The sequence below is a fragment of the Delphinus delphis genome, chromosome 2 (assembly GCF_949987515.2).
Source record: "Delphinus delphis chromosome 2, mDelDel1.2, whole genome shotgun sequence".
Lineage (NCBI taxonomy): Eukaryota > Metazoa > Chordata > Mammalia > Artiodactyla > Delphinidae > Delphinus > Delphinus delphis.
This window is the reverse complement of record NC_082684.1, coordinates 66,990,729-67,015,312: the sequence shown is the minus strand read 5'-3', so window position 1 is coordinate 67,015,312 and position 24,584 is coordinate 66,990,729. Positions and strand designations below refer to the sequence as shown.

The 24,584-nt window shown below is 36.8% G+C and overlaps 1 protein-coding gene across 5 annotated transcripts in view; it reads left to right on the top strand.

Moving 5' to 3' along the window:
• Positions 1–24,584, top strand: part of NUBPL (NUBP iron-sulfur cluster assembly factor, mitochondrial) — a 294,693-nt gene that overhangs the window by 137,388 nt on the left and 132,721 nt on the right. For 4 of the 5 annotated variants that reach the window (XM_060004721.2, XM_060004720.2, XM_060004719.2 and 1 more), the window contains 2 exons: positions 21,123–21,162; positions 21,249–21,339. In XM_060004721.2, coding sequence (XP_059860704.1) covers positions 21,123–21,162; positions 21,249–21,339 — 131 coding nt within the window. The remainder of the gene's footprint in view (positions 1–21,122; positions 21,163–21,248; positions 21,340–24,584) is intronic. The other variant, XM_060004723.2, reaches the window with a different exon arrangement.

Genomic DNA, 24,584 nt, shown 5'->3' with positions numbered 1-24,584 from the left:
AAAGAAGACCTGATTCTAGATCAGAATTATCCTTGGAACATTTAATGATGTCAACTTTAATAGAAAAGTTTAAAACAGCCTTTCTTATGCCTATTTCTTTTTTACCTAGCTTTTCATTTTGACATGGTCACAGTGTCTATTCTAGCTTGACAATTAATTTATAATATAAAAGTAATCTCTAAATCCGTTTGAAATCCACTGGTGACATATAATCCATTAATTAAATTTGCACCTGTTAGAAATGATAGAACTTCGTTGTAGTAGAATGAGGAGGATGTGGCAGTGTGTCATTCATTCTGTGAGTGGCATTGTGGCAATTGAAATAGTTTGACTTATAGTAAGACTCTTTTGTGCTTCAATGCATGAGCTACTGTGAAGATATGAGGAAGTGGGAAATAATGATCTGTGTCATGGTAAGTTCTGCTAATGATGGTCTCTTCAAAATGCTGTTACTCATGGGGCAATGGATTCCAAAGAATCTATGTAAACTTTCAGTAGTACTTTGTTAGTTTTTCTATTAAGTTTATGTGGAGGAATGGCTGTACACATTTTCTTTAATTTAAAGTCTAGGGCAAATAAACTAATTTGTACTTGTAATCATGAGTTGTTGTTCAGAGTCTTTCTCTGTTAATTTAAAAGTATGGCTTCAGCCTATGCCAACATTCCATTCTGGTAATTTTATTAATTAGAGTAAAATGCTTTCCAGCAGTATCAATTTTGTTTACTGATACATAGGAGAAGATAGTGAAGAATGTGCCTTTAACTTTCTCTTTAATGTATATGCCCTACATGTTTAGGAGTTTCAGTATACATTATTCACTGGTGAATTTTGAAGTAACATGGTGATGAATCTGCTCACAGTGCTGAGCTTTTGGTTTACAATTGCTTACTCACTAAAGTACAAGAAATATTCAAAGTACATATTTTCTCTAGATTAGGATTTAACATACTAATAAAGTAGATTAAAGATTGTTCTTTTACAGTGTTAGAGGTTTTGATTTTCAATCTTGTGAAAAGACCTTTTTTTTTTTGGCTATGTTGGGTCTTTGTTGCTGTGCCCAGGCTTTCTCTAGTAGCGGCAAATGGGGGCTACTCTTTGTTGTGGTGCATGGCCTCCTCATTGCGGTGGCTTCTCTTGTTGCGGAGCACGGGCTCTAGGCGTGTGGGCTTCAGTAGTTACAGCACACGGGCTCGGTAGTTGCAGCACGCAGGCCCTAGAGCACGTGGGCTTCAGTAGTTGCAGTGCGTGGGCTCAGTAGTTGCGACGCATGGGCTCTAGGGCATGCGGGCTTCAGTAATTGTGGCTCACCGGCTTAGTTGCTCTGCAGCATGTGGGATCTTCCTGGACCAGGGATCGAACCTGTGTCCCCTGCACTGGCAGGTGGATTCTTAACCACTGTGCCACCAGGGAAGTCCCGTGAAAAGGCTTTTGACTGACCCAGTGTCTTAGTCTATTCAGGCTACTGTAACAAAAATACCATACATTGGGTGGCTTAAATTACAGACATTCATTTCTCACAGTTCTTGAGGCTGGATAGCCCAAGAGCAAAGTGCCAGCAGATTCTGGTCTGGTGAGGTCCTGCCTCCTGGATCACAGATGACCATCTTCTCATTGTGTCCACTCGTGGTGGAAAGGGCAAGAGAACTCTCTGGGGTCTCTTTTATAAGGGCACTCACCCCATTCATGAGAGCTCCACTGTCATGACCTAATCACCCCACAGGCCCTACCTCCTAGTACCATCACATTGGGGGTTAGGATTGCAACATAAGAATTTTGGGGGGCCACAAACATTTAGTGCATATCACCTAGTTTCAATTTCTAATTCCAGTTTGAACTTTAAGCCCTTGTTTTGAATAGAGTCAAACATCTGTTTCAATGGAGGAGAAAGTCAATAGATGATACTCAGATTCTCTTAATTTATTTTGGTATAATCTTTTCCATGTTACATTAAAAACAAGATGAGGCTGCTATTGCTACTGCAGGTTTTAGCCAATGCACTAAAACAAGAAAAGGAAGTAAGGGTTATTAATGGTGGAAAGGAAAAGAGAGTTGTCGTGAATTCTTTGTAATATGTTTGTCTACCTAGAAAATTCAAAGATATGATCAGAAAATGTCTTGAAAAATAATGAGAATTCTGTAAGATATCTTGGGGGATATAAGATCACTGAATAAAAGTCAGCAGCTTTCCACTTCTAGTTCTGGCAGTGTGGCAGACAATGTTTAGAAAAATGCTTCTTGTAACAATATACCTTAAAATATTACATGGAATATTAACAAAAAGTACTTTTCAATACATGACTGAGGTAGTAGGAAAGGAAGAGAATTTCTCAGAACTTAGAAATAATAAGAAAGTGTGAGCTAATTGGTATAGGTGAGCATTGGAATTGATGTTTACCTAGGTATTACCTGCTGATCCTTGGTGGCTTAGGGCCTGTATTTTATAGGTCTGTTTATGAAGGAATGGAGATAAAGTTTGGCACCTAAGAAGGGAGTAAGTTTCAATGGAGAATCACCATACAAAAGCTGGGATGCCCAAAGGATGACATCCTTAATAAATGACCATTGAAATAACTCTTCCTTACATTGGTGGCTACTGGGATATATGCTGGACTTGTCCTCGGCTCTGGTTAGAATGCAAAGAAAAGAAAAAAAGGACAGATAAAGCAGAAGATTAGACACAACTGAAGAGGACATTAGTTAACTAGAATGTAGATGAAAAGAAAATACCCAGAATATAACATATAGAGAAGATTGGGGAACAAAAAATGAAAGTTTGAGGGACATGGAGGACAGCATGGAAGGTCCCTCACAGGTCTAATCAGACTTCTAGAAGGAGATAATGGAGAAAATGTGACAGAGGCAATATTTAAAGAGAGAATGAGAGTTTTCCAAGAAAGAACTAAAATTTAGGAAAACAATAGCATTATAAATTGGCCTGGAAGGGAGAGTGATTAGATTTTAAGCATTCAAAGAAGAAAAGTTAGGGGTATTGATTACCTTTATGCTTTAAATATTTGTTTAAATAACTGGGTAATCATTTTAAGAATAGAAATGGAGTGTATGATTTCTATTTTAAAAGTGGGAAAAATGTAATGAGGGAAAGAATCACAATAAAAAAAATAAGGCTTCCCCCCAAAAAAGTTAAGCAAAGAGAAAGTACAAAACAAAATATTAGATATGAATTCAAATGTATCAGCAACATAAATATTAATATTTTACAACTCTTCAGTTAAAAGAATAATATTGTAAGACCGGAGAAAAGAAAATCAAAATAAAACAAAAACAAAATCCAGATAGGTTAAAGCTATTTAGAAGAGATATGCCTAAAACATAAAAATATACATAGGTTAAAAGTTAAAGGATTGGAAATGATAAATCAGGCAAAATGAAAGTGGGTGTAATGTTAATAGACAAAATAGACTTTAAAGACTTTTAAAGCAAAAGTATTACTGAAAGTAAGGAATTACTACCTATAAATAAGCTTGCTTCAATGGCTATATATAGACTCATCCTTTCAAATATACCTGGAACATTGGTAAAAATTGACCATGTGCTAGCCCATGAAACAGGTTTCAGTAAATTTCAAAGATTGGTATCATTCAGATCACGTTCTCTAATATCACACAATTAATTTTGAGGTTTATAACAAAATAGTAACTAAAAACATCTACACATTTGGAAATTAAAAACAATTTCTAAATAACTCATGGTTGAAAGAGGAAATAATGAAGATGAAAACGTGAGATAAAGCTAAAATAATATTTAGAGATAAATGGTCATTAAGTGTTTATATTTAAAAAGAAGAAAGGCTGAAAATAAGTAAGGTAACTATTTAACTTAAGAAGTTAGAATAATGCAATAAACCCAAAGAAAGTAGAAGGAAGGACATGATTAAGAGCAGAAATTAATGAATTTGAAAACAAAGATACAGTAGAGAGGACCAACAGAACCAAAAAAAAAAAAAAAAAACCTAATAAATTAGACAAATGCCTGGCAAGGTAGACTTAAAAAAAAAAAAAAGGAGAGACAACCTATAAGTAAATTGGAACTAAAGATGGGACTTGACAAATGCAACCATTGGTTTCAAATATGAGAAAATGTTTGGACCGCTCTGTGACTATACATTTGAACATTTTCTTGAAATAGGTAATTCCTGGAAAAATGTATATCACCAAAACAGATTCAGAAATAAATAGAAAATCTAGATTATTCCATATTTATTAAAAATGGAATCAGTAGTTAAAAATTTTATTACCATGAAGATAGCAAGCCAACACAAACTAGTAATTCCAGTCTTAAACAAACTCACTCATAGAATAGAAAAATATATAATACTTTACAACTTAGTTTATGAGACGAGTTAAACCTTATAAGGCTAGAATGAAAAGGGAAAATTACAGGACAGTCTCCCTAACTAATGTATGTAAAAAGACTTAAGTAAATATTAGGAAGCCAAATTCAGCATTGTATTAAACAACTATACTGTGATTAAACTGGATTTAATACAGGGAAGCAAGTTTGGTTCAACAGTAGAAAAAATGTGTTAATGTAACTCACCATTTTAGCAGCTTAAAGGAGAAAAAGTATATTATAATTCAGAAAGATGCCAAAAAAACATCCTACAAAACCCAACAACCACTTAGGATTAAAACTCTTCTCCAACTAGGAACAAAAGGGAATTTTATTTAACCTGATACAGTGTATCTCTAAAAACTATATAGCAAGAATCATACTCACTGGTGAACTATTAAAAACATTCCATTTAAAATTATGACTAAGAGAAGGAGGCTGGTTTCACAGCTTTTATTTAACATTATACAGGCACTCCTAATCTGCAAAATAAGTTCAAACACATAACATACATGAATAAGAAATTAAATAAAAGAAGCAAACTGTCATTATTTGAAGAAAATATAATTATTTACATATAAATTTAAAAAAACTATAGAACAGTTATTAAAATGAACACAGGAATTTAGCAGGGTGGCTAGATATAAGATTAATATACAAGAAAATTAAATTTCTATATACTAGCAGTAAAGAGAAAATGCAGTTTCAAAAAAGATACAACAGGGAACTCTACTCAATGCTCTGTGGTGACCTAAATGGAAAGGAAATCCAAAATAGTGGAGATATATGTATATGTATAGCAGATTCACTTTGCTGTACAGCAAAAAGTAACACAATATTGTAAAGCAACTATATTCCAAAAAAATTAATTTAAAAAAATTGTACAGAAATGGAAAAAAAAAGATTTAGCCTATTCCTTAAAATGTCACCTCTTTCATAAGTTTGTCCCATTCTCTTTAATTGAAATTAAGCATTCCTCATTTTATTGGCCAAGAGTAGTTTGTTTACATATTTGTAAGATTATATCTTACAACAGTTATCTCATAATTGTTTATTTGTCTCCACCCACTTGACTTTAAATGTCATTCATAGAACAAATGACAATGAAAACACAACGGCCCAAAACCTATGGGATGCAGTAAAAGCAGTTCTAAGAGAGAAGTTTATAGCAATACAATCCTGCCTCCAGAAACAAGAAAAATCTCAAATAAACAACCCAACATTACACCTAAAGCAGTTAGAGAAAGAAGAAAAAAAAAAAAAAACCCCAAAGTTAGCAGAAGGAAAGAAATCATAAAGATCAGATCAGAAATAAATGAAAAAGAAATGAAGGAAATTATAGCAAAGGTCAATAAAACTATAAGCTGCTTTTTTTTTCTTTTTAACATCTTTATTGGAGAATAATTGCTTTACAATGGTGTGTTAGTTTCTGCTTTATAACAAAGTGAATCAGTTATACATATACGTATGTTCCCATATTTCTTCCCTCTTGCATCTCCCTCCCTCCCACCCTCCCTATCCCAACCCTCTAGGTGGTCACAAAGCACGGAGCTGATCTCTCTGTGCTATGCGGCTGCTTTCCACTAGCTATCTTTTTTTTTTCTTTTCTTTTTTTGCGGTACTCAGGCCTCTCACTGCTGTGGCCTCTCCCGTTGCGGAGCACAGGCTCTGGACGCGCAGGCTCAGCGGCCATGGCTCACAAACCCAGGCACTCCACGGCATGTGGGATCTTCCTGGACTGGGGCACGAACCCGTGTCCCCTGCATCGGCAGGTGGACTCTCAACCACTGTGCCACCAGGGAAGCCCTAGTTACCTATTTTACGTTTGGTAGTGTATATATGTCCATGCCACTCTCTCACTTTGTCACAGCTTACCCCTCCCCCCCCATATCCTCAAGTCCATTCTCTAGTAGGTCTGTGTCTTTATTCCCGTCTGACCCCTAGGTTCTTCATGACCTTTTTTTTTTTTTTCTTAGATTCTATATATATGTGTTGGCTTACGGTACTTGTTTTTCTCTTTTCTGACTTACTTCACTCTGTATGACAGACTCTAGGTCTATCCACCTCACTACAAATAACTCAATTTCGTTTCTTTTTAAGGCTGAGTAATATTCCATTGTATATGTGTGCAACATCTTCTTTTCCATTCATCTGTCAGTGGAAACTTAGGTTGCTTCCATGTCCTGGCTGTTGTAAATAGAGCTGCAAAGAACATTTTGGTACATGACTCTTTTTGAATTATGGTTTTCTCAGGGTATATGCCCAGTAGTGGGATTGCTGCGTTTATGGTAGTTCTATTTTTAGTCTTTTAAGAACTTCCATACTGTTCTCCATATGGCTGTATCAATTTACATTCCCACCAACAGTGCAAGAGTGTTCCTTTTTCTCCACACCCTCTCCAGCATTTATTATATCTAGATTTTTTGAAGATGGCCATTCTGACCAGTGTGAGATGATATCTCATTGTAGTTTTGATTTGCATTTCTCTAATGATTACTGGTGTTGAACATTCTTTCATGTGTTTGTTGGCCATCTGTATATCTTCTTTGGAGAAATGTCTATTTAGGTCTTCTGCCCATTTTTGGATTGGGTTGTTTGTTTTTTTGTTATTGAGCTGCTTGTAAATTTTGGAGATTAATCCTTTGTCAATTGCTTCATTTGCAAATATTTTCTCCCATTCTGAGGGTTGTCTTTTGGTCTTATTTATGATTTCCTTTGCTGTGCAAAAGCTTTAAAGTTTCATTAGGTCCCATTTGTTTGTTTTTGTTTTTATTTCCATTTCTCTAGGAGGTTGGTCAAAAAGGATCTTGTTGTGACTTATGTCATAGAGTGCTCTGCCTATGTTTTCCTCTAAGAGTTTGATAGTGTCTGACCTTACATTTAGGTCTTTAATCCATTTTGAGTTTATTTTTGTGTACGGTGTTAGGGAGTGTTCTAATTTCATACTTTTACATGTAGCTGTCCAGCTGTCCCAGCACCACTTATTGAAGAAGCTGTCTTTTCTCCACTGTATATTCTTGCCTCCTTTATCAAAGATAAGGTGACCATATGTGCGTGGGTTTATTTCTGGGCTTTCTATCCTGTTCCATTGATCTATATTACTGTTTTTGTGCCAGTGCCATGCTGTCTTGATTACTGTAATTTTGTAGTATAATCTGAAGTCAGGGAGCCTGATTCCTCCAGCTCCATTTTTCGTTCTCAAGATTGCTTTGGCTCTCCAGGGTCTTTTGTGTTTCCATACAAATTGTGAAATTTTTGTTCTAGTTTTGTGAAAAATGCCAGTGGTAGTTTGATAGGGATTGCATTGAATCTGTAGATTGCTTTGGGAAGTAGAGTCCTTTTCACAATGTTGATTCTTCCAATCCAAGAACATGGTATATCTATGCATCTATTTGTATCATCTTTAATTTCTTTCATCAGTGTCTTATAATTTTCTGCATACAGGTCTTTTGTCTCCTTAGGTAGGTTTATTCCTAGATATTTAATTCTTTTTGTTACAGTGGTAAATGGGAGTATTTTCTTAATTTCACTTTCAGATTTTTCATCATTAGTGTATAGGAAGGCAACAGATTTCTGTGCATTAATTTTGTATCCTGCTACTTTACCAAATTCATTGATTAGCTCTAGTAGTTGTCAGGTAGCATCTTTAGGATTCTCTATGTATAATATCATGTCATCTGCAAACAGTAACAGCTTTACTTCTTCTTTTCCGATTTGGATTCCTTTTATTTATTTTTCTTCTCTGATTGCTGTGGCTAAAACTTCCAAAACTAGGTTGAATAATAGTGGTGAGAATGGGCAACCTTGTCTTGTTCCTGATCTTAGTGGAAATGGTTTCAGTTTTTCACCATTGAGGATGATGTTGGCTGTGGGTTTGTCATTTACAGCCTTTATTAGGTTGAGCTAAGCTACCTCTATGCCTACCGTCTAGAGGGTTTTTATCATACATGAGTGTTGAATTTTGTTGAAAGCTTTCTCTGCATCTATTGAGATAATCATATGGTTTTTCTCCTTCAATTTGTTAATATGGTCAATCACATTGACTGATTTGCGTATATTGAAGAATCCTTGCATTCCTTGAATAAACCCCACTTGATCATGGTGTATGATCCTTTTAATGTGCTGTTGGATTCTGTTTGCTAGTATTTTGTTGAGGATTTTTGCATTTATGTTCATCAGTGTTATTGGCCTGTAGTTTTCTTTCTTTGTGACATCTTTGGTTTTGCTATCAGGGTGATGGTTGCCTCATAGAATGAGTTGGGCAGTGTTCCTCCCTCTGCTGTATTTTGGAAGAGTTTGAGAAGGATAGGTGTTAGCTCTTCTCTAAATGTTTGATAGAATTGGCCTGTGAAGCCATCTGCTCCTGGGCTTTTGTTTGTTGGAAGATTTTTAATTACAGTTTCAATTTCAGTGCTTGTTATTGGTGTGTTCATATTTTCTGTTTCTTCCTGGTTCAGTCTTGGCAGGTTGTGCATTTCTACGAATTTGTCCATTTCTTCCAGATTGTCCATTTTATTGTCATAGAGTTGCTTGCAGTAATCTCTCGTGATCCTTTGTATTTCTGCAGTGTCAGTTGTTACTTCTCCTTTTTCATTTCTAATTCTATTGATTTGAGTCTTCTCCCTTTTTTTCCTGACGAGTCTGGCTAATGGTTTATTAATTTTATTTATCTTCTAAAGAACCAGCTTTCAATTTTATTCATGCTGTCATTTCCTTCACTTCTTTTTCATTTATTTCTGATCTGACCTTTATGATTTCTTTCCATCTGCTAACTTAGGGGTTTTTTTTGTTCTTCTTTCTCTACTTGGTTTAGGTGCAAGGTTAGGTTGTTTATTTGAGATGTGTCCTGTTTCTTAAGGTAGGATTGTATTGCTATAAACTTCCCTCTTAGAACTGCTTTTGCTGCATCCCATAGGTTTTGGGTCGTTGTGTTTCCATTGTCATTTGTGTCTAGGTATTTTTTGATTTCCCCTGTGATTTCTTCAGTGATCATTTGGTTATTAAGTAGTGTATTGTTTAGCCTTCATGTGTTTGTATTTTTTACAGATCTTTTCCTGTAACTGATATCTAGTCTCATAGCATTGTGATAGGAAAAGATACTTGATACCATTTCAGTTTTTTTTAATTTACCAAGCCTTGCTTTGTGACCCAAGGTATAATCTATCCTGGAGAATGTTCCATGAGCATTTGAGAAAAATGTGTATTCTGTTGTTTTTGGGTGGAATGTCCTATAAATATCAATTAAGTCCATCTTGTTTAATGTATCATTTAAAGCTTTTGTTTCCTTATTTATTTTCATTTTGGATGATCTGTCCATTGGTGAAAGTGGGGGGTTAAAGTCCCCTACTATGAATGTGTTACTGTCGATTTCCCGTTTTATGGCTGTTAGTATTAGCCTTATGTATTGAGGTGCTCCTATGTTGGGTGCATAAATATTTACAATTGTTATATCTTCTTCTTGGATCAATCCCTTGATCATTATGTAGTGTCCTTCTTTGTCTCTTCTAATAGTCTTTATTTTAAAGTCTATTTTGTCTGATATGAGAATTGCTACTCCAGCTTTTTTTTGATTTCCATTTGCATGGAATATCTTTTTCCATCCCCTCACTTTCAGTCTGTATGTGTCCCTAGGTCTGCAGTGGGTCTCTTGTAGACAGCATATATGTGGGTCTTGTTTTTGTATCCTGTCAGCCAGTCTGTGTCTTTTGGTGGGAGCCTTTAATCCATTTACATTTAAGGTAATTATTGATATGTATGTTCCTATTCCCATTTTCTTAATTGTTTTGGGTTTGTTATTGTAGGTCTTTTCCTTCTCTTGTGTTTCTTGCCTAGAGAAGTTCCTTTAGCATTTGTTGTTAAGCTGGCTTGGTGGTGCTGAACTCTCTCAGCTTTTGCTTGTCTGTAAAGGTTTTAATTTCTCTGTTGAATCTGAATGAGATCCTTGCTGGGTAGAGTAATCTTTGTTGTAAGTTTTTCTCCTTCATTACTTTAAATATGTCCTGCCAGTCCCTTCTGGCTTGCAGAGTTTCTGCTGAAAGATCAGCTGTTATGGGGATTCCCTTGTGTGTTATTTGTTGTTTTTCTCTTGCTGCTTTTAATATGTTTTTTTTATGTTTAATTTTTGATTGTTTGATTAATATGTCTTGGCATGTTTCTCCTGGGATTTATGCTGTATGGGACTCTCTGTGCTTCCAGGAGTTGATTAACTATTTCCTTTCCCATATTAGGGAAGTTTTCAACTATTATCTGTTCAAATATTTTCTCAGTCCCTTTCTTTTTCTCTCCTTCTTCCTGGACCCCTATAATTTGATTGTTGGTGTGTTTAATGTTGTCCCAGAGGTATCTGAGACTGTCCTCAGTTCTTTTCATTCTTTTTTCTTTATTCTGCTCTGCAGTAGTTATTTCCACAATTTTATCTTCCAGGTCACTTATCCGTTCTTCTGCCTCAGTTATTCTACTATTGATCCCTTCTAGAGTATTTTTAATTTCATTTATTGTGCTGTTCATCATTGCTTATTTCCTCTTTAGTTCTTCTAGGTCCTTGTTAGATGTTTCTTGCATTTTCTCTATTTTATTTCCAAGACTTTGTATCATCTTTACTATCATTATTCTGAATTCTTTTTCAGGTAGACTGCCTATTTCCTCTTCATTTGTTAGGTCTGGTGGGTGTTTACCTTGCTCCATCTGCTGTGTGTTTTTCTGTATTCTGATTTTGTTTATCTTAGTGTGTTGAGGTCTCCTTTTCACAGACCACAGGTTTTTAGTTCCTGTTGTTTTTGGTGTCTCTCCCCAGTGGTTAAGGTTGGTTCAGTGGGTTGTGTAGGCTTCCTGGTGGAGGGTACTAGTGCCTGTGTTCTGGTGGATGAGGCTCGATCTTTCTGGTGGGCAAGTCCATGTCTGGTGGTGTGTTTTGGGGTGTCTGTGGACTTACTATGATTTTAGGCAGCCTCTCGGCTAATCGATTTGTCTGTGCTGTGTCTTGCTAGTTGTTTGGCATAGGATGTCCAGCACTGTGGCTTGCTGGTCATCGAGTGAAGGTGGGTCTTGGTGTTGAGATGGTGATCTCTGGGAGATTTTTGCCGTTTTATATTATGTGGAGCTCAGAGGTCTCTTGTGGACCAGTGTCCTGAACTTGGCTCTCTCACCTCAGTGGCACGGCCCTGATGCCTGGCTGGACCACCAAGAACCTTTCATCCACACGGCTCAGAATAAAAGGGAGAAAAAATAGAAAGAGCATAAAATAAAGTAAGATAAAATAAAATAAAGTTATTAAAATAAAAAATACTTATTAAGAAAAAAGTGTTTCAAAAGTAAAAGAAAAAAAAACGGACAAACAGAACTGTAGGACAAATGGTGAAATCAAAGCTATATAGACAAAACCTCACACAGAAGCATACACATACACACTCACAAAAAGAGGAAAAGGGGCAAAAATAATATATCTTGCCCCCAAAGTCCACCTCCTCAGTTTGGGATGATACGTTTTCTATTCAGGTATTCCACACATGCAGGTACATCAAGTTGATGGTGTAGCTTTAATCTGCTGCTTCTGAGGCTGCTGGGAGAAATTTCCCTTTCTCTTCTTTTTTCACACAGTTCCCGGGGTTCAGCTTTGGATTTGGACCCACCTCTGCATGTAGGTCACCTGAGGGCGTCTGTTCTTCACGTAGACAGGACGGGGTTCAAGGAACAGCTGATTCTGGGGCTCTGGCTCACTCAGGCGGGGGGAGGAGGGGTGCAGATGCAGGACAAGCCTGCAGCGGCAGAGGCTGGCGTGATGTTTTACCAGCCTGAGGCACGCTGTGCGTTCTACTGGGGAAGTTGTCCCTGGATCACAGGACCCTGGCAGAGGCGGGATGCATAGGCTCCCTGGAGGGGAGGTGTGGATAGTGACCTGTGCTTGCACACAGGCATCTTGGTGGCTGCAGCAGCAGCCTTAGCGGCTCCTGCCCATCTCTGGGATCCGCGCTGATAACTGTGGCTCACGCCAGTCACTGGAACTCCTTTAAGCAGCACTCTTAATCACCTCTCCTCACGCGCCAGGAAACAAAGAGGGAAGAAAAAGTCTCTTGCCTCTTTGGCAGGTCCTGACTTTTTCCTGGACTCCCTCCCAGCTAGCCGTGGTGCACTAGCCCCTTCAGGCTGTGTTCACGCTGCCAATCTCAGTCCTCTCCCTGCGATTCGACTGAAGCCCGAGCCTCAGCTCCCAGCCCCGACCTGTCCTGGCGGGTGAGCAGACAAGCCTCTTGGGCTGGTGAGTGCTGCCCAGCACCGCTCCTCTGTGCGGGAATCTCTCCACTTTGCCCTCCGCACCCCTGTTGCTGCGCTCTCCTCTGTGGCCCCGAAGCTCCCCCCTCCGCCTCCCTCAGTCTCTGCCCGCGAAGGGGCTTCCTAGTGTGTGGAAACCTTTCCTCCTTCACAGCTCCCTCCCACTGGTGCAGGTCCTGTCACTATTCTTTTGTCTCTGTTTTTTCTTTTGCCCTACCCAGCTATGTGGGGAGTTTCTTGCCTTTTGGGATGTTTTAGGTCTTCTGCCGGTGTTCAGTGGGTGTTGTATAGGAGCAGTTCGATGTGTAGATGTATTTCTGATGTATTTGTGGGGAGGAAGGTGATCTCCGCATCTTACTCTTCCACCATCTTCTCAAATCCCCCTAAAAGCTGCTTCTTTGAGAAGATAAACAAAATTGATAAACTGTTAGCCAGACTCATCAAGAAAAAAAGGGAGAAGACTTAAATTAACAGGATTAGAAATGAAAAAGGAGAAGTAACAAGTGACATTTCAGAAATACAAAGGATCATGAGAGATTACTACAGGAAAGTATATGCCAATAAAGTGGTCAACCTGGATAAAATGGACAAATTCTTAGAAAAGCACAACCTTCCAAGACTGAACTAGGAAGAAATACAAATTATGAACAGACCAATCACAAACTCTGAAACTGAAACTCTGATTAAAAATCTTCAACAAACAAAAGCCCAGGATCAGATGGCTTCACAGGCGAATTCTATCAAACATTTAGAGAAGAGCTAACACCAATCCTTCTCAAACTCCTCCAAAATATAGCAGAGGGAGGAAAACTCCTAAAGTCATCCTATGAGGCCACCACCACCCTGATACCAAAACCAGACAAAGATGTCACAAAGAAAGAAAACTACAGGCCATTATCATGATGAACATAGATGGAAAAATCCTCAACAAAATAGTAGCAAACAGAATCCAACAGCACATTAAAAGAATCATACACCATGATCAAGTGGGGTTTATCCCAGGAGTGCAAGAATTCTTCAATATATGGAAATCAATCAATGTGATATACCATATTAACAAATTGAAGGATAAAAACCATATGATCATCTCAATAGATGCAGAAAAAGCTTGTGAGAAAATTTAACACCCATTTATGACAAAAACCCTGCAGAAAGTAGGCATAGAGGGAACTTACCTCAACATAATAAAGGCCATATATGACAAACCCACAGCCAACATCATTGTTAGTGGTGAAAAAGTGAAATAATTTCCACTAAGATCAGGAACAAGACAAGGTTGCCCACTCTCACCACTGTTATTCAACCTAGTTTTGGAAGTTTTAGCCACAGCAATCAGAGATGAAAAAGAAATAAAAGGAATCCAAATCGGAAAAGAAGAAGTAAAGCTGTCACTGTCTTCAGGTGACGTGATAGTATACATAGAGAATCCTAAAGATGCCACCAGAAAACTATTAGAGGTAATCAATGAATTTGGTAAAATAGCATGATACAAAATTAATGCACAGAAATCTCTTGCCTTCCTATACACTAATGATGAAAAATCTGAAAGAGAAATTAAAGAAACACTCCCATTTACCCTTGCAACAAAAAGAATAAAATACCTAGGACTAAACCTACCTAAGGAGACAAAAGAGCTGTATGGAGGAAATTGTAAGACACTGATGAAAGAAATTAAAGATGATACTAATAGATGGGGAGATATACCATGTTCTTAGATTGGCAGAGTCAACATTGTATAAATGACTCTTCTACCCAAAGCAATCTACAGATTCAATGCAATCCCTATCAAACTACCAATGCCATTTTTCACAGAACTAGAACAAAAAATATCACAATTTGTATGGAAACACAAAAGACTCCGAATAGCCAAAGCAATCTTGAGAACGAAAAACAGAGCTGGAGGAATCAGGCTCCTGGACTTCAGACTATACTATAAAGTTACAGTAATCAAGACCGTATGGTACTGGCCCCGAAACAGAAATATAGATCAATGGAAGAGGATAGAAAGCCCAGAGATAAACCCACACATCTATGGTTACCTTATCTTTGATAAAGGAGGCAAGAATATACAATGGAGTAAAGACAGCCTTGTCTATAAGTGGTCCCAGGAAAACTGGACAGCTACATGTAAAAGAATGAAATTAGAACACTCCCTAACACCATACACAAAAATAAACTCAAAATGGATTAAAGGCCTAAATGTAAGGCCATATACTATACAAGTCTTAGAGGAAAGCATTGGCAGAACACTCTATGACATACATCACAGCAAGATCCTTTTTGACCCATCTCCTAGAGAAATGGAAATAAAATCAGAAATAAACAAATAGGACCTAATGAAACTTTAAAGCTTTTGCACAGCAAAGAAGACCACAAACAAGATAAGAAGACAGCCCTCAGAATGGGAGAAAATATTTGCAAACTAAGCAACTGACAAAGGATTAATCTCCAAAATATTCAAGCAGGTCGTGCATCTGAATATGAAAAAAACAAACAACCCAATCAAATAATGGGCAGAAGACCTAAATAGACATTTCTCCAAAGAAGATATACACATTACCAACAAACACATGAAAGGATGCTCAACATCACTAATCATTAGAGAAACGCAAACCAAAACAACAATGAGGTATTATCTCACACCAGTCAGAATGGCTATCATCAAAAATATACAAACAATAAATGCTGGAGAGGGTGTGGAGAAAAGGGAACCCTCTTGCACTGTTGGTGGAATTTAAGTTGATATAGCCATTATTGAGAACAGTATGGAGGTGCCTTAAAAAACTAAAAATAGAACTACCCAATGACCCAGCAATCCCAGTACTGGGCATATACCCTGAGAAGACCAGAATTCAGAAAGAGTCATGTACCACAATGTTCATTGCAGCACAATTTACAATAGCCAGGACATGGAGGCAACCTAAGTGTCCATTGACAAATGAATGGATAAAGAAGATGTGGCACATATGCACAATGGAATATTACTCAGCCATAAAAGGAAACGAAATTGTTATTTGTAGTTAGGTGGATGGACCTAGAGTTTGTTGTACAGAGTGAAGCAAGTCAGAACAACAAATACCGTATGCTAACACATATATATGGAATCTAAAAAAAAAAAAACACCATGGTTCTGATGAACCCAGGGGCAGGACAGTAATAAAGACGCAGATGTAGAGTATGGACTTGAGGACATGGGGTTGGGGAATGGTAAGCTAGGACAAAGTGAGAGAGTATCATTGATATACATATACTACCAAATGTAAAGTAGATAGCTAGTGGGAAGGATCTGCATAGCACAGGGAGATCAGCTCAGGGCTTTCTGACCACCTAGAGAGGTAGGATAGGGAGTGTGGGAGGGAGACGCACGAGGGATTGGATATGGGGATATATGTATATGTATAGGTGATTCCCTTTGTTATACAGCAGAGACTAACACAACAATGTAAAGCAATTATACTCCAATAAAGGTGTTAAAAATTTTTCATACATAGGCTATGCAGACAGAATAAGCCTTTTTAAGACCACTATCTCCTGTCTGCTGGAGTTTAAGCTCCATTAGACCATATCTCTGATGTTCACTGATGTTTTACCAGGACCTATCCCAGTCTCTAGCAACTAGGGGTTATAAAGTAAATTTTTGTCTAATGAGTGTGTGAATGAATACTCTCATGAATTGGAATTTTGGTGTATACCAATATGGGGCAAGAGTAATATGGTGTAAACTTTGAAGAATATCCTTGGGTTTAAAAAGTGGAAGAAGGGCTTTCCTGGTGGCACAGTGGTTGAGAGTCCGCCTGCCGATGCAGGGGACACGGGTTCGTGCCCCGGTCCGGGAGGATCCCACATGCCGCGGAGCGCCTGGGCCCGTGAGCCATGGCCACTGAGCCTGCGCATCCGGAGCCTGTGCTCCACAACGGGAGAGGCCATAGCAGTAAGAGGCCTGAGTACCGCAAAAAAATAAATAAATAAAAAATAAAAAGTTGAAGAAGAATTTAGAATCTATCAGCACAGACTTGATTGTTGCTATTATTATTATTTATCAACATTGATAATTTTTTCGCCAAATCCTTGGTGAATGTATACTGGATGATATCACATTTTATATCAACTATAGATTTTAATATAGATTGACGTTTATGATAATTTTATAATAAACTTCATATAGATCATAAAAAAAGATACAAATAGCTTCAGAAATACAGGTTACCTGGGAAAAAACCTAACAAAGAAAATGTACAGTTTTCAAGAGGAAAAGAATTCTAAAATTTTATTGAAAGATTTTCAAAATGTCAAATAATTGGAAAACAAATGATGTTCATGGATAGGAAAACTAAATTTTATAAAAATCTCATTTCCTTCTAATAGTCTTGCAAATCCAGTCAGAAGTCCACTTGTCGAAATTGATGACCAAGTTGAATATACAAATTATAAAGGTGAGCAAAGGGCCTGTGAATAGATAAGACACTCTTGAAGAGAGAGAAAACACAGGAGACTTGTGCTGCCAGATACGGGTACTTATTATAAAACTGCAGTATATGCCTCCTGTTTGGTATTGGCTCAAGGATAGACAGATAAACTAGTAGAATCAAATAGATAGTCCAGAAACAGACATATATATATATATGGAAACCTGATTTATGACAAGGCTAGCATTGCAGACTATTGATGGTAAGACAATTTATTATCCACGTGCAAATAAAGTAGTGGATCCTCACACTACACACACAAATTAATTTCAGATGGTTTAAGGACTTAGATGTAAAATGCAAAACTATGAAGGTTTAGAAGACAATATATGATCTCAATGACTGTATTAGTAAAGGCTTTCTTAAACAAGACCCAATAAGGATAGACCATAAAGGAAAAAACTGATTAATTTGATTACATAAAAAGTAAAAACTTCTGTTATTCAAAAGACATTATAAAGGGACAGAACAGCAGAGCCTTGTTCAAGATGATGAACTCAAATGCCTAGTGCATTTGATTAATGTATTTGATATTTGCACAACTGGAAAATAGGAAGAATTTGCTAATAAATACATAGAAAATGAAGGAAACACATACATGCTGCGCAAAGATCTTCTTATCAATTCAGGGAGAGAAAGGAAAAATAGTATTGTGTGCTATATTGCTCACCTATTAGTAACATTTACATGATGTCTAATAAAAATGGTGATATAATTGCATTGGGAAGATGGGTGCATGAAAAGTATGCCTGTGTTTGTGAAAAAGAGCTAAATACTTTAATATGTCATGAGATAACTAAAAATTGTCAACCTTTTGGTTTGGTAGATTAGCTAATTGTATCAACATTAATTTCCTGGTTGTGATAATTGTACTATGGTTATATAAAATATTAACATTAGGGAAAGCTAGGTGAAGGGTATATGAGGACTCTGGCTATACTTGCAACTTTCTGTAAGCCTAAGATTAATTCATCATAAGAAGTTAAAGAAATCAACTAATAGTTGTTGGCTCTGGGGAGTAAGAAATGTGACAGTGCTGGGGGATTATTGACATTTGCTAATAATTTTTATAGTACTACTTGACTTTTTAATTGGTATGCATTTGTTATTGGAGAAAATGGAAAGTAGAAAATTGTGCAGAGCCCAATGGAGGAAAGTTATTTCTCTGTAAATTTAACTTGGATGCTTTGGAAAGAATTGACAAAGTTAGTTACATGGAAAAGAATATTGCTATCAAATTATCTATGAGGGAGATTGAGCTTGTTAGTTTAGTCAGAAGTTAAAGAGGGAAACCATTAAAAAGTATATACTTAAACATTTTATTTTAGCTTGGAACATAAAAATGCATACTTTCACCAATCTTTTAATGAAGGGCCATAGCTTTTTGTGTGTGTAGGGAATCCAGTGAATAGAGTTCAGTAATGGATTTCTTATATAAACCATGCCTGTATGCTTTATCATAATTTTAAATTTCAGTCTCTTTAAAGAGGAGAAAGAACCTAAAGAACATATGATAAAACGTATCTACCTCCATACTTCTTTTCATCTTTTAAAACCAAAACACCCTATCCATTAAACAATAGCTGTCCATTGCTACTTTCCCCTCCCTCTGGCAACCACCATTCTACTTTCTGTCTCTATCATTTCGACTACTTTCAGTATCTCATATAAGGGGACCATACAGTATTTCTCTTTTTGTGTCTGACTTATTTTACTTAGCAGTGTTCTCGTGGTTCATCCATGTTGTAGCATATGTCAGAATTTTCTTCCTTTTTAAGGCTGAATGATATTCCATTGCATATCTATACCACGTTTAGCTTATCCATTCATTCATTAAAGGACCCTTGGGTTGTTTCCACATTTTAGGTATAGTGAGTAATGCTGCTGTGAACATGAGTGTACAAATATCTCTTCAAGACACTGATACCCTTCAATCCTTTTTTCATCCCTGCTTTCAATTCCACCAAGAAGTGGAATTGCTGGATTGTATGGTAATTCTATTTTTAATTTTTTGAGGAACTCATTTTCCATAACATTTCCATTTTACATTCCCATGAACAGTGCACAAGGGTTGCCATTTGTCTCTATTCTTGCCAACTGTTGTTATTTCCTGTGGTTTTTTATTTTATGGCAGCCATCCTAATAGTGTGAGGAGGCTTCTCATTGTAATTTTGATTCACATTTCCTTAATGATCATTGATGTTGAACATTTTTTCATGTGCTTATTGGCCATTTGTATATCTTCCGTGGAGAAATGTCTATTCACTTCCTTTGCCCAGTTTTGAATTTTGTTGTTGTTGTTGAGTTTTAAGAGTTCTCTCTATATTCTATTCTGGCTATTAATCTCTATAAGATATATGATTTACAAATATTTTCTCCCATTCTTTGGGTTGCCTTTTCACTCTGTTGATATTATCTCCTGATGCACAACGTTTAAAACCTTTCATGAACTCCAGTTTGTCTATTGTTGCTTTTGTTGCCTATGTCTTTGGTGTGTATCCAAGAAATCCTTGCCAAATCCAATGACATGAAGCTCTTGCCCTATGTTTTCTTCTAAGAGCTTTATAGTTTTAGCTGTTACATTTAGGCCTTTGATCCATTTTGAGTTAATTTTTTGTCTGTGGTGTTAAGTAAGGGTCCAACTTCATTCTTTTGCATGTGTATATACAGTTTTCCCAGCTTTTCCCCCAGTGAATGATCTTGGCCTCTCTGTGAAAAAAATCGTTTGACTGTGTATGTGAGGGTTTATTTCTGGTCTCTCTATTCTGTTTCATTGGTCTATATGTCTGCCTTTATGCCAGTACCACATTGTTTTGATTGCTGTAGCTTTGTAGTAAGCTTTGAAATAAGGAAGTATGAGTCCTCAAGCTGTGTTCTTCTCTTTCAAGATTGCTTTGCATATTTGGGATCCTTTGAGATACCATATGAATTTTAGGATGGATTTTTTATTTATGCAAGAAATATTACCTTGATAGGGATTTTGATAGGGATTGCACTGAATCTGTAGGTGGCTTTGGGTAGTATTGACATCTTAATATTAAGTCTTCCAGTTAATGAACATGGCATACGTTTTCGTTTGTTTATGTCTTCTTTAATTTCTTTCAGCAATGTTTTGTAGTTTGCATTTTGCAAGTCTTTTACGTCCTTGATTAAGTAAATTCCAAAGTATTTATTCTTTTTGATGCTGTTATAAATGGGATTTTCATAATTTCCTTTTCAGATTGTTCATTGTTAGTATATAGAAATGAACTGATTTTTGTATTTTGACATTGTATCCTCTACTTTACCAGATTTATTTATTAGCTCTAATAGTTTTTTGTGGAACCTTCAGGGTTTTATATATAAGATCATAACATCTGTGAAAAGAGAAAACTTTACTTCTTCCTTTCCAATTTGGATGCTGTTTATTTCTTTTTCTTGCCTCATTGCTCTGGCTATAACTTTCAGTATTATGTTGAATAAAAGTGGCAAAAGTGGGCATCCTTATCTTGTTCCTGATCCTAGAGGAAAAACTTTCAGTCTTTTACTATTGAGTATGATGCTTGCTGTGGGTTTTTCACATTTGGCTTTTATTATGTTGAAATACAAAATAGAGTTTGTTACTTTTTTTGGATTCTTATACTTTTCAAAAATTTCAAGTAAAGAAAAGAAATAACTGTGTGTTTGCAAATATACATGTATACACATACTAGATAAGCATATGTATATAATTTATTTATCGATATATATGAATAAACCTGGTGGACAAAATTACTTATTGAGGTTATTTTTTAGAACATTTGAAAATAGTAGATGAAGTGTTTCTTAATAAAACTATATCCCATCTATTTTTAGATGTTGCACCCATTGGGTGTATTAGTTGTATGCTTGGTATAATGTTTAAACTGTTGCAAATTGAGGTGAATTAGTTGGAAGTGAAAAACTAGCAATATGAGTCGCTTATTTATATTTTTAATTTGACACTCTTTGATAAGAAAACGCAATATGTTTATGTATAATGACTTACTCTTCTAGAAGATTTTTTTTTCTTATTTCAGGTAACTTAATGCGGCCTCTTTTGAATTATGGTATTGCTTGGTAAGCATATCTTTTTTACTTTATGTTACTTTTCAGAATAATATTAACTTATATAAATTAGTTGTATTTTTGGTTTCCCATTGCAGTATGTCCATGGGCTTCCTGATTGAAGAGACTGCACCCATTGTTTGGAGAGGCCTTATGGTAATGTCAGCCATTGAGAAACTGTTGAGGCAGGTAAGAAAATTGCATTAAGCATCATTTTATTATCGGCACACTGTGGTTAATATTTTCTGATTGGAGAGTCGTTAAAATTTGCAGTCAGGTTTGAGATGTTTTGCAAAAGAACCCAGTCAATATACTGAATTTATAATGAGGTGTGTGGCGCCAAGACCAACTTTCACTGTCACATGATTGAATCTTTCCCGTTGCTTATTAGTACTAAAATCTAATGTCTTATTTTATATTATTCTGTTTCTCTGTTCAGACTCTGTTGAGTCTACATCAAGGCAAGGAAATTTATTTTATAAGTAATTTGCCTTCTTTAGATTTATGGTTAATTTCGTAGTGGCCAATATTGAGTTATAACGGCAGTGTAGAAATTCCTTAGATGTAGAAAAAATTCTATAAACCACAGTGCTTATGATTAAAATTGCTTCAGAACAAAATGAAATTTTATTTTACTCTGAGTACATATGGCTACATATTTATTTATATAATATCTGTCCAATCAACTTGAATTTAACCTTAAGGAAAAGAACAGTTGATTGGATAATCTAAAAATATCAGATGAGCTCTATGTTATTTATAGGAATAAATTTTATTTTTTCTTAGTAACTGTGAATTTATAGTCAGTTATGTTCTAGGTAAATATTATAAGTACTTTGGATTTTCTCCACTGACTTATAACAATTACGCCTTATTTATTCATGTTTTACTTTGGGTCAGGCACCATGCCATAGGCTGGCAGTTCTAATCATACATATTCCTATATTCATTTCCAGTTGTGAAAGTAAGTAGATATAATATGTCTTGAACTCTGAAACTCTTCTTTTTTCATTGTAACATCTTGTCTTTTTTCTGCTGCTTGAGTTCTGATAAATGTGCTCTTTGCTCTTTGGTCCCAGAATCCTCCTATCTTCTCAGCACATTTAAGTCTCTTGGCTGCATTTCTTCCTCTTTCACACTCAGATCCCATAGTTGATTATTTCAGTTATACTCCTGACCCCATCCATTCCAGTTCCTTTGTGATCTTGACCTTTATTTCTGTGGATTAAGCCAGGATTTTTTTTTTCTTTAAGGAAATTCTAAAACAATATTTATTCAGTTTATAATTAAAGTTAGAGTCAATGGAAATGTGGAAACACCAGAAGGAGAATTTTGATTTTAATATTGTCAACTGAAAAAATTGTGCAACCTGTAAGTTGAGAATTATGTTTTATTTGGCGGACAAAACTGAGGACTTCATCCCAGGATGCAGTCTCTCAGGTAACTCTAAGGGACTGCTTCGAAGAGGTAAGGGAGGGGCCAGGATATATAAGAGTTTTTGCAGCAAAGACAGGTAGTCAGAACATCAAAAGATTACTGTCAATTTAAGAAAATCACATATCTCAAGTTAAGGAATTTAGCGCTTCTCTATGTATGGGAGGATATAAGAGTTTGGGCTCATTGAAATCATTCCTTTGATATCTGGGGCCCTCAGTTATCTGGGGCCAGTATCCTGTGCTTTCTCATTCTGAGTTTCCTCAGGGTGCACCATCAGGGGTGGCTGCAGCAGCTGACTGCTAGATGGGGGGCATTCTGTTTCTATCCTGAGTTCCCTCAGGGCTAACTCTCAGGGAGGCGGTAATGTGATGGCTTGATGGCTGCAACATCCTTGTTTACTGATATGGCAGGCAACATTTTCTCATTGACAATATTTCCCGCCTCCTATGTTAGTGTTAGAATTCTCAACAGGAAATGATTCAGAATTCCTCCTAAGTCTTTATGGATGGCCACAAGAAGATGGAAGTACTTCCGCTTTCCACAGTGATCAGACACTTAGAGATCCAAGTCAGTGAGAAGAGACACAGAAGTCCAGGCCAAGGGTTGGTGTTCCTAGCTCAGAGATGTAGAATCCCCATAGCCTGTGCCCAGCAAGGGGTGAGCAAGTTCTCTCTTTTCTGTCCTTTTTAAATCTCAGGGATCCTTTTAAATCTCAGATTCCAACAGGTGACAAAAGCATCTGCAAATGAGCCCCTGAGCCTGGAAGAGAGAGAGCAAGTGTGTAACTGCCCTCAGGAGAGGGGCAAAGGGAGTTTCCCACAGAATGAGATTAAACCTGACAGTTTGAATAATTAGGCTGCAGAAAGACTGCACCTGAAGGTCACACTTAGATTTAGTACCTGCTTTTATAAACAAAGAAAACTTTTTGAGACCAGAGGTGAGAAGATCAAAAGTCTGAAGGAACCAGAAGTATATTATTTTTTTATTTGGTGGGGTGTTGGGGAAGGGGAGAGGAGGCAGGATGCCAATTCTGTATTCTCAGTGTCCCACCATAACCCAGCCTTTTGTATCTACTGCTGAATACTGTTGGAGAATGTAGAATACTTGTGTTAATTGCTGGCATCATACATTTTTGATTTCTGAGTTTAGCCAGGCTCTCAGCACTTCAATCATCTGATTTAATTCATTATTCTTTTAACATTTATTAAATGCTCAGCTTAAAAAATATTTAGAGGGCTTCCCTGGTGGCGCAGTGGTTGAGAGTCCGCCTGCCAATGCAGGGGACACGGGTTCGTGCCCTGGTCCGGGAAGATCCCACATGCCGCGGAGCGGCTGGGCCCGTGAGCCATGGCTGCTCAGCCTGCGCGTCCGGAGCCTGTACTCCACAACGGGAGAGGCCATAACAGTGAGAGGCCCGCGTACTGCAAAACAAACAAACAAACAAACAAAAAAATATATATATATTTAGGGAATTTGGTTGTTTGGCAGAGGACCTATTGGAGATGTGGCGATTTGACTTGCTGGCACATAAATCATATAAAAGTTACAGTTTATTCTGACAAGTGCTGAAGATACATTTTTAGCAAACATACTACAAAATATCAGAATGAATATCAGGGGCGAGAAAATGAATCCATTACTTATTTTATTGGGATACTTAGAGGATACCTAGAGTATCCTCTAGGATATTAGGATATTGGCCTGCATGTTTGCCATACAGTCTTTTGTAAAGTTGCTTCTGTCATCTGCACATTTTAATAGGAGCTGAAAGCTGATATTTTTGGATCATACCGTGATCAGTGCTAATCATCTGAGCTATTAATTAAGGAGTGTTTTGTTTTGCTTTAGAAAGCAGACCAGCATTTGGTAAATTTAACATCCTTTGTGAAAATATAGTAGCTGGATAGATGCTCTATATAGCAGTGGATTGTGGAGGGTACCTGGTTCATTGGCTGATTAAAAAAATTGAATATAACATATATGTAGAAGAAGGTACA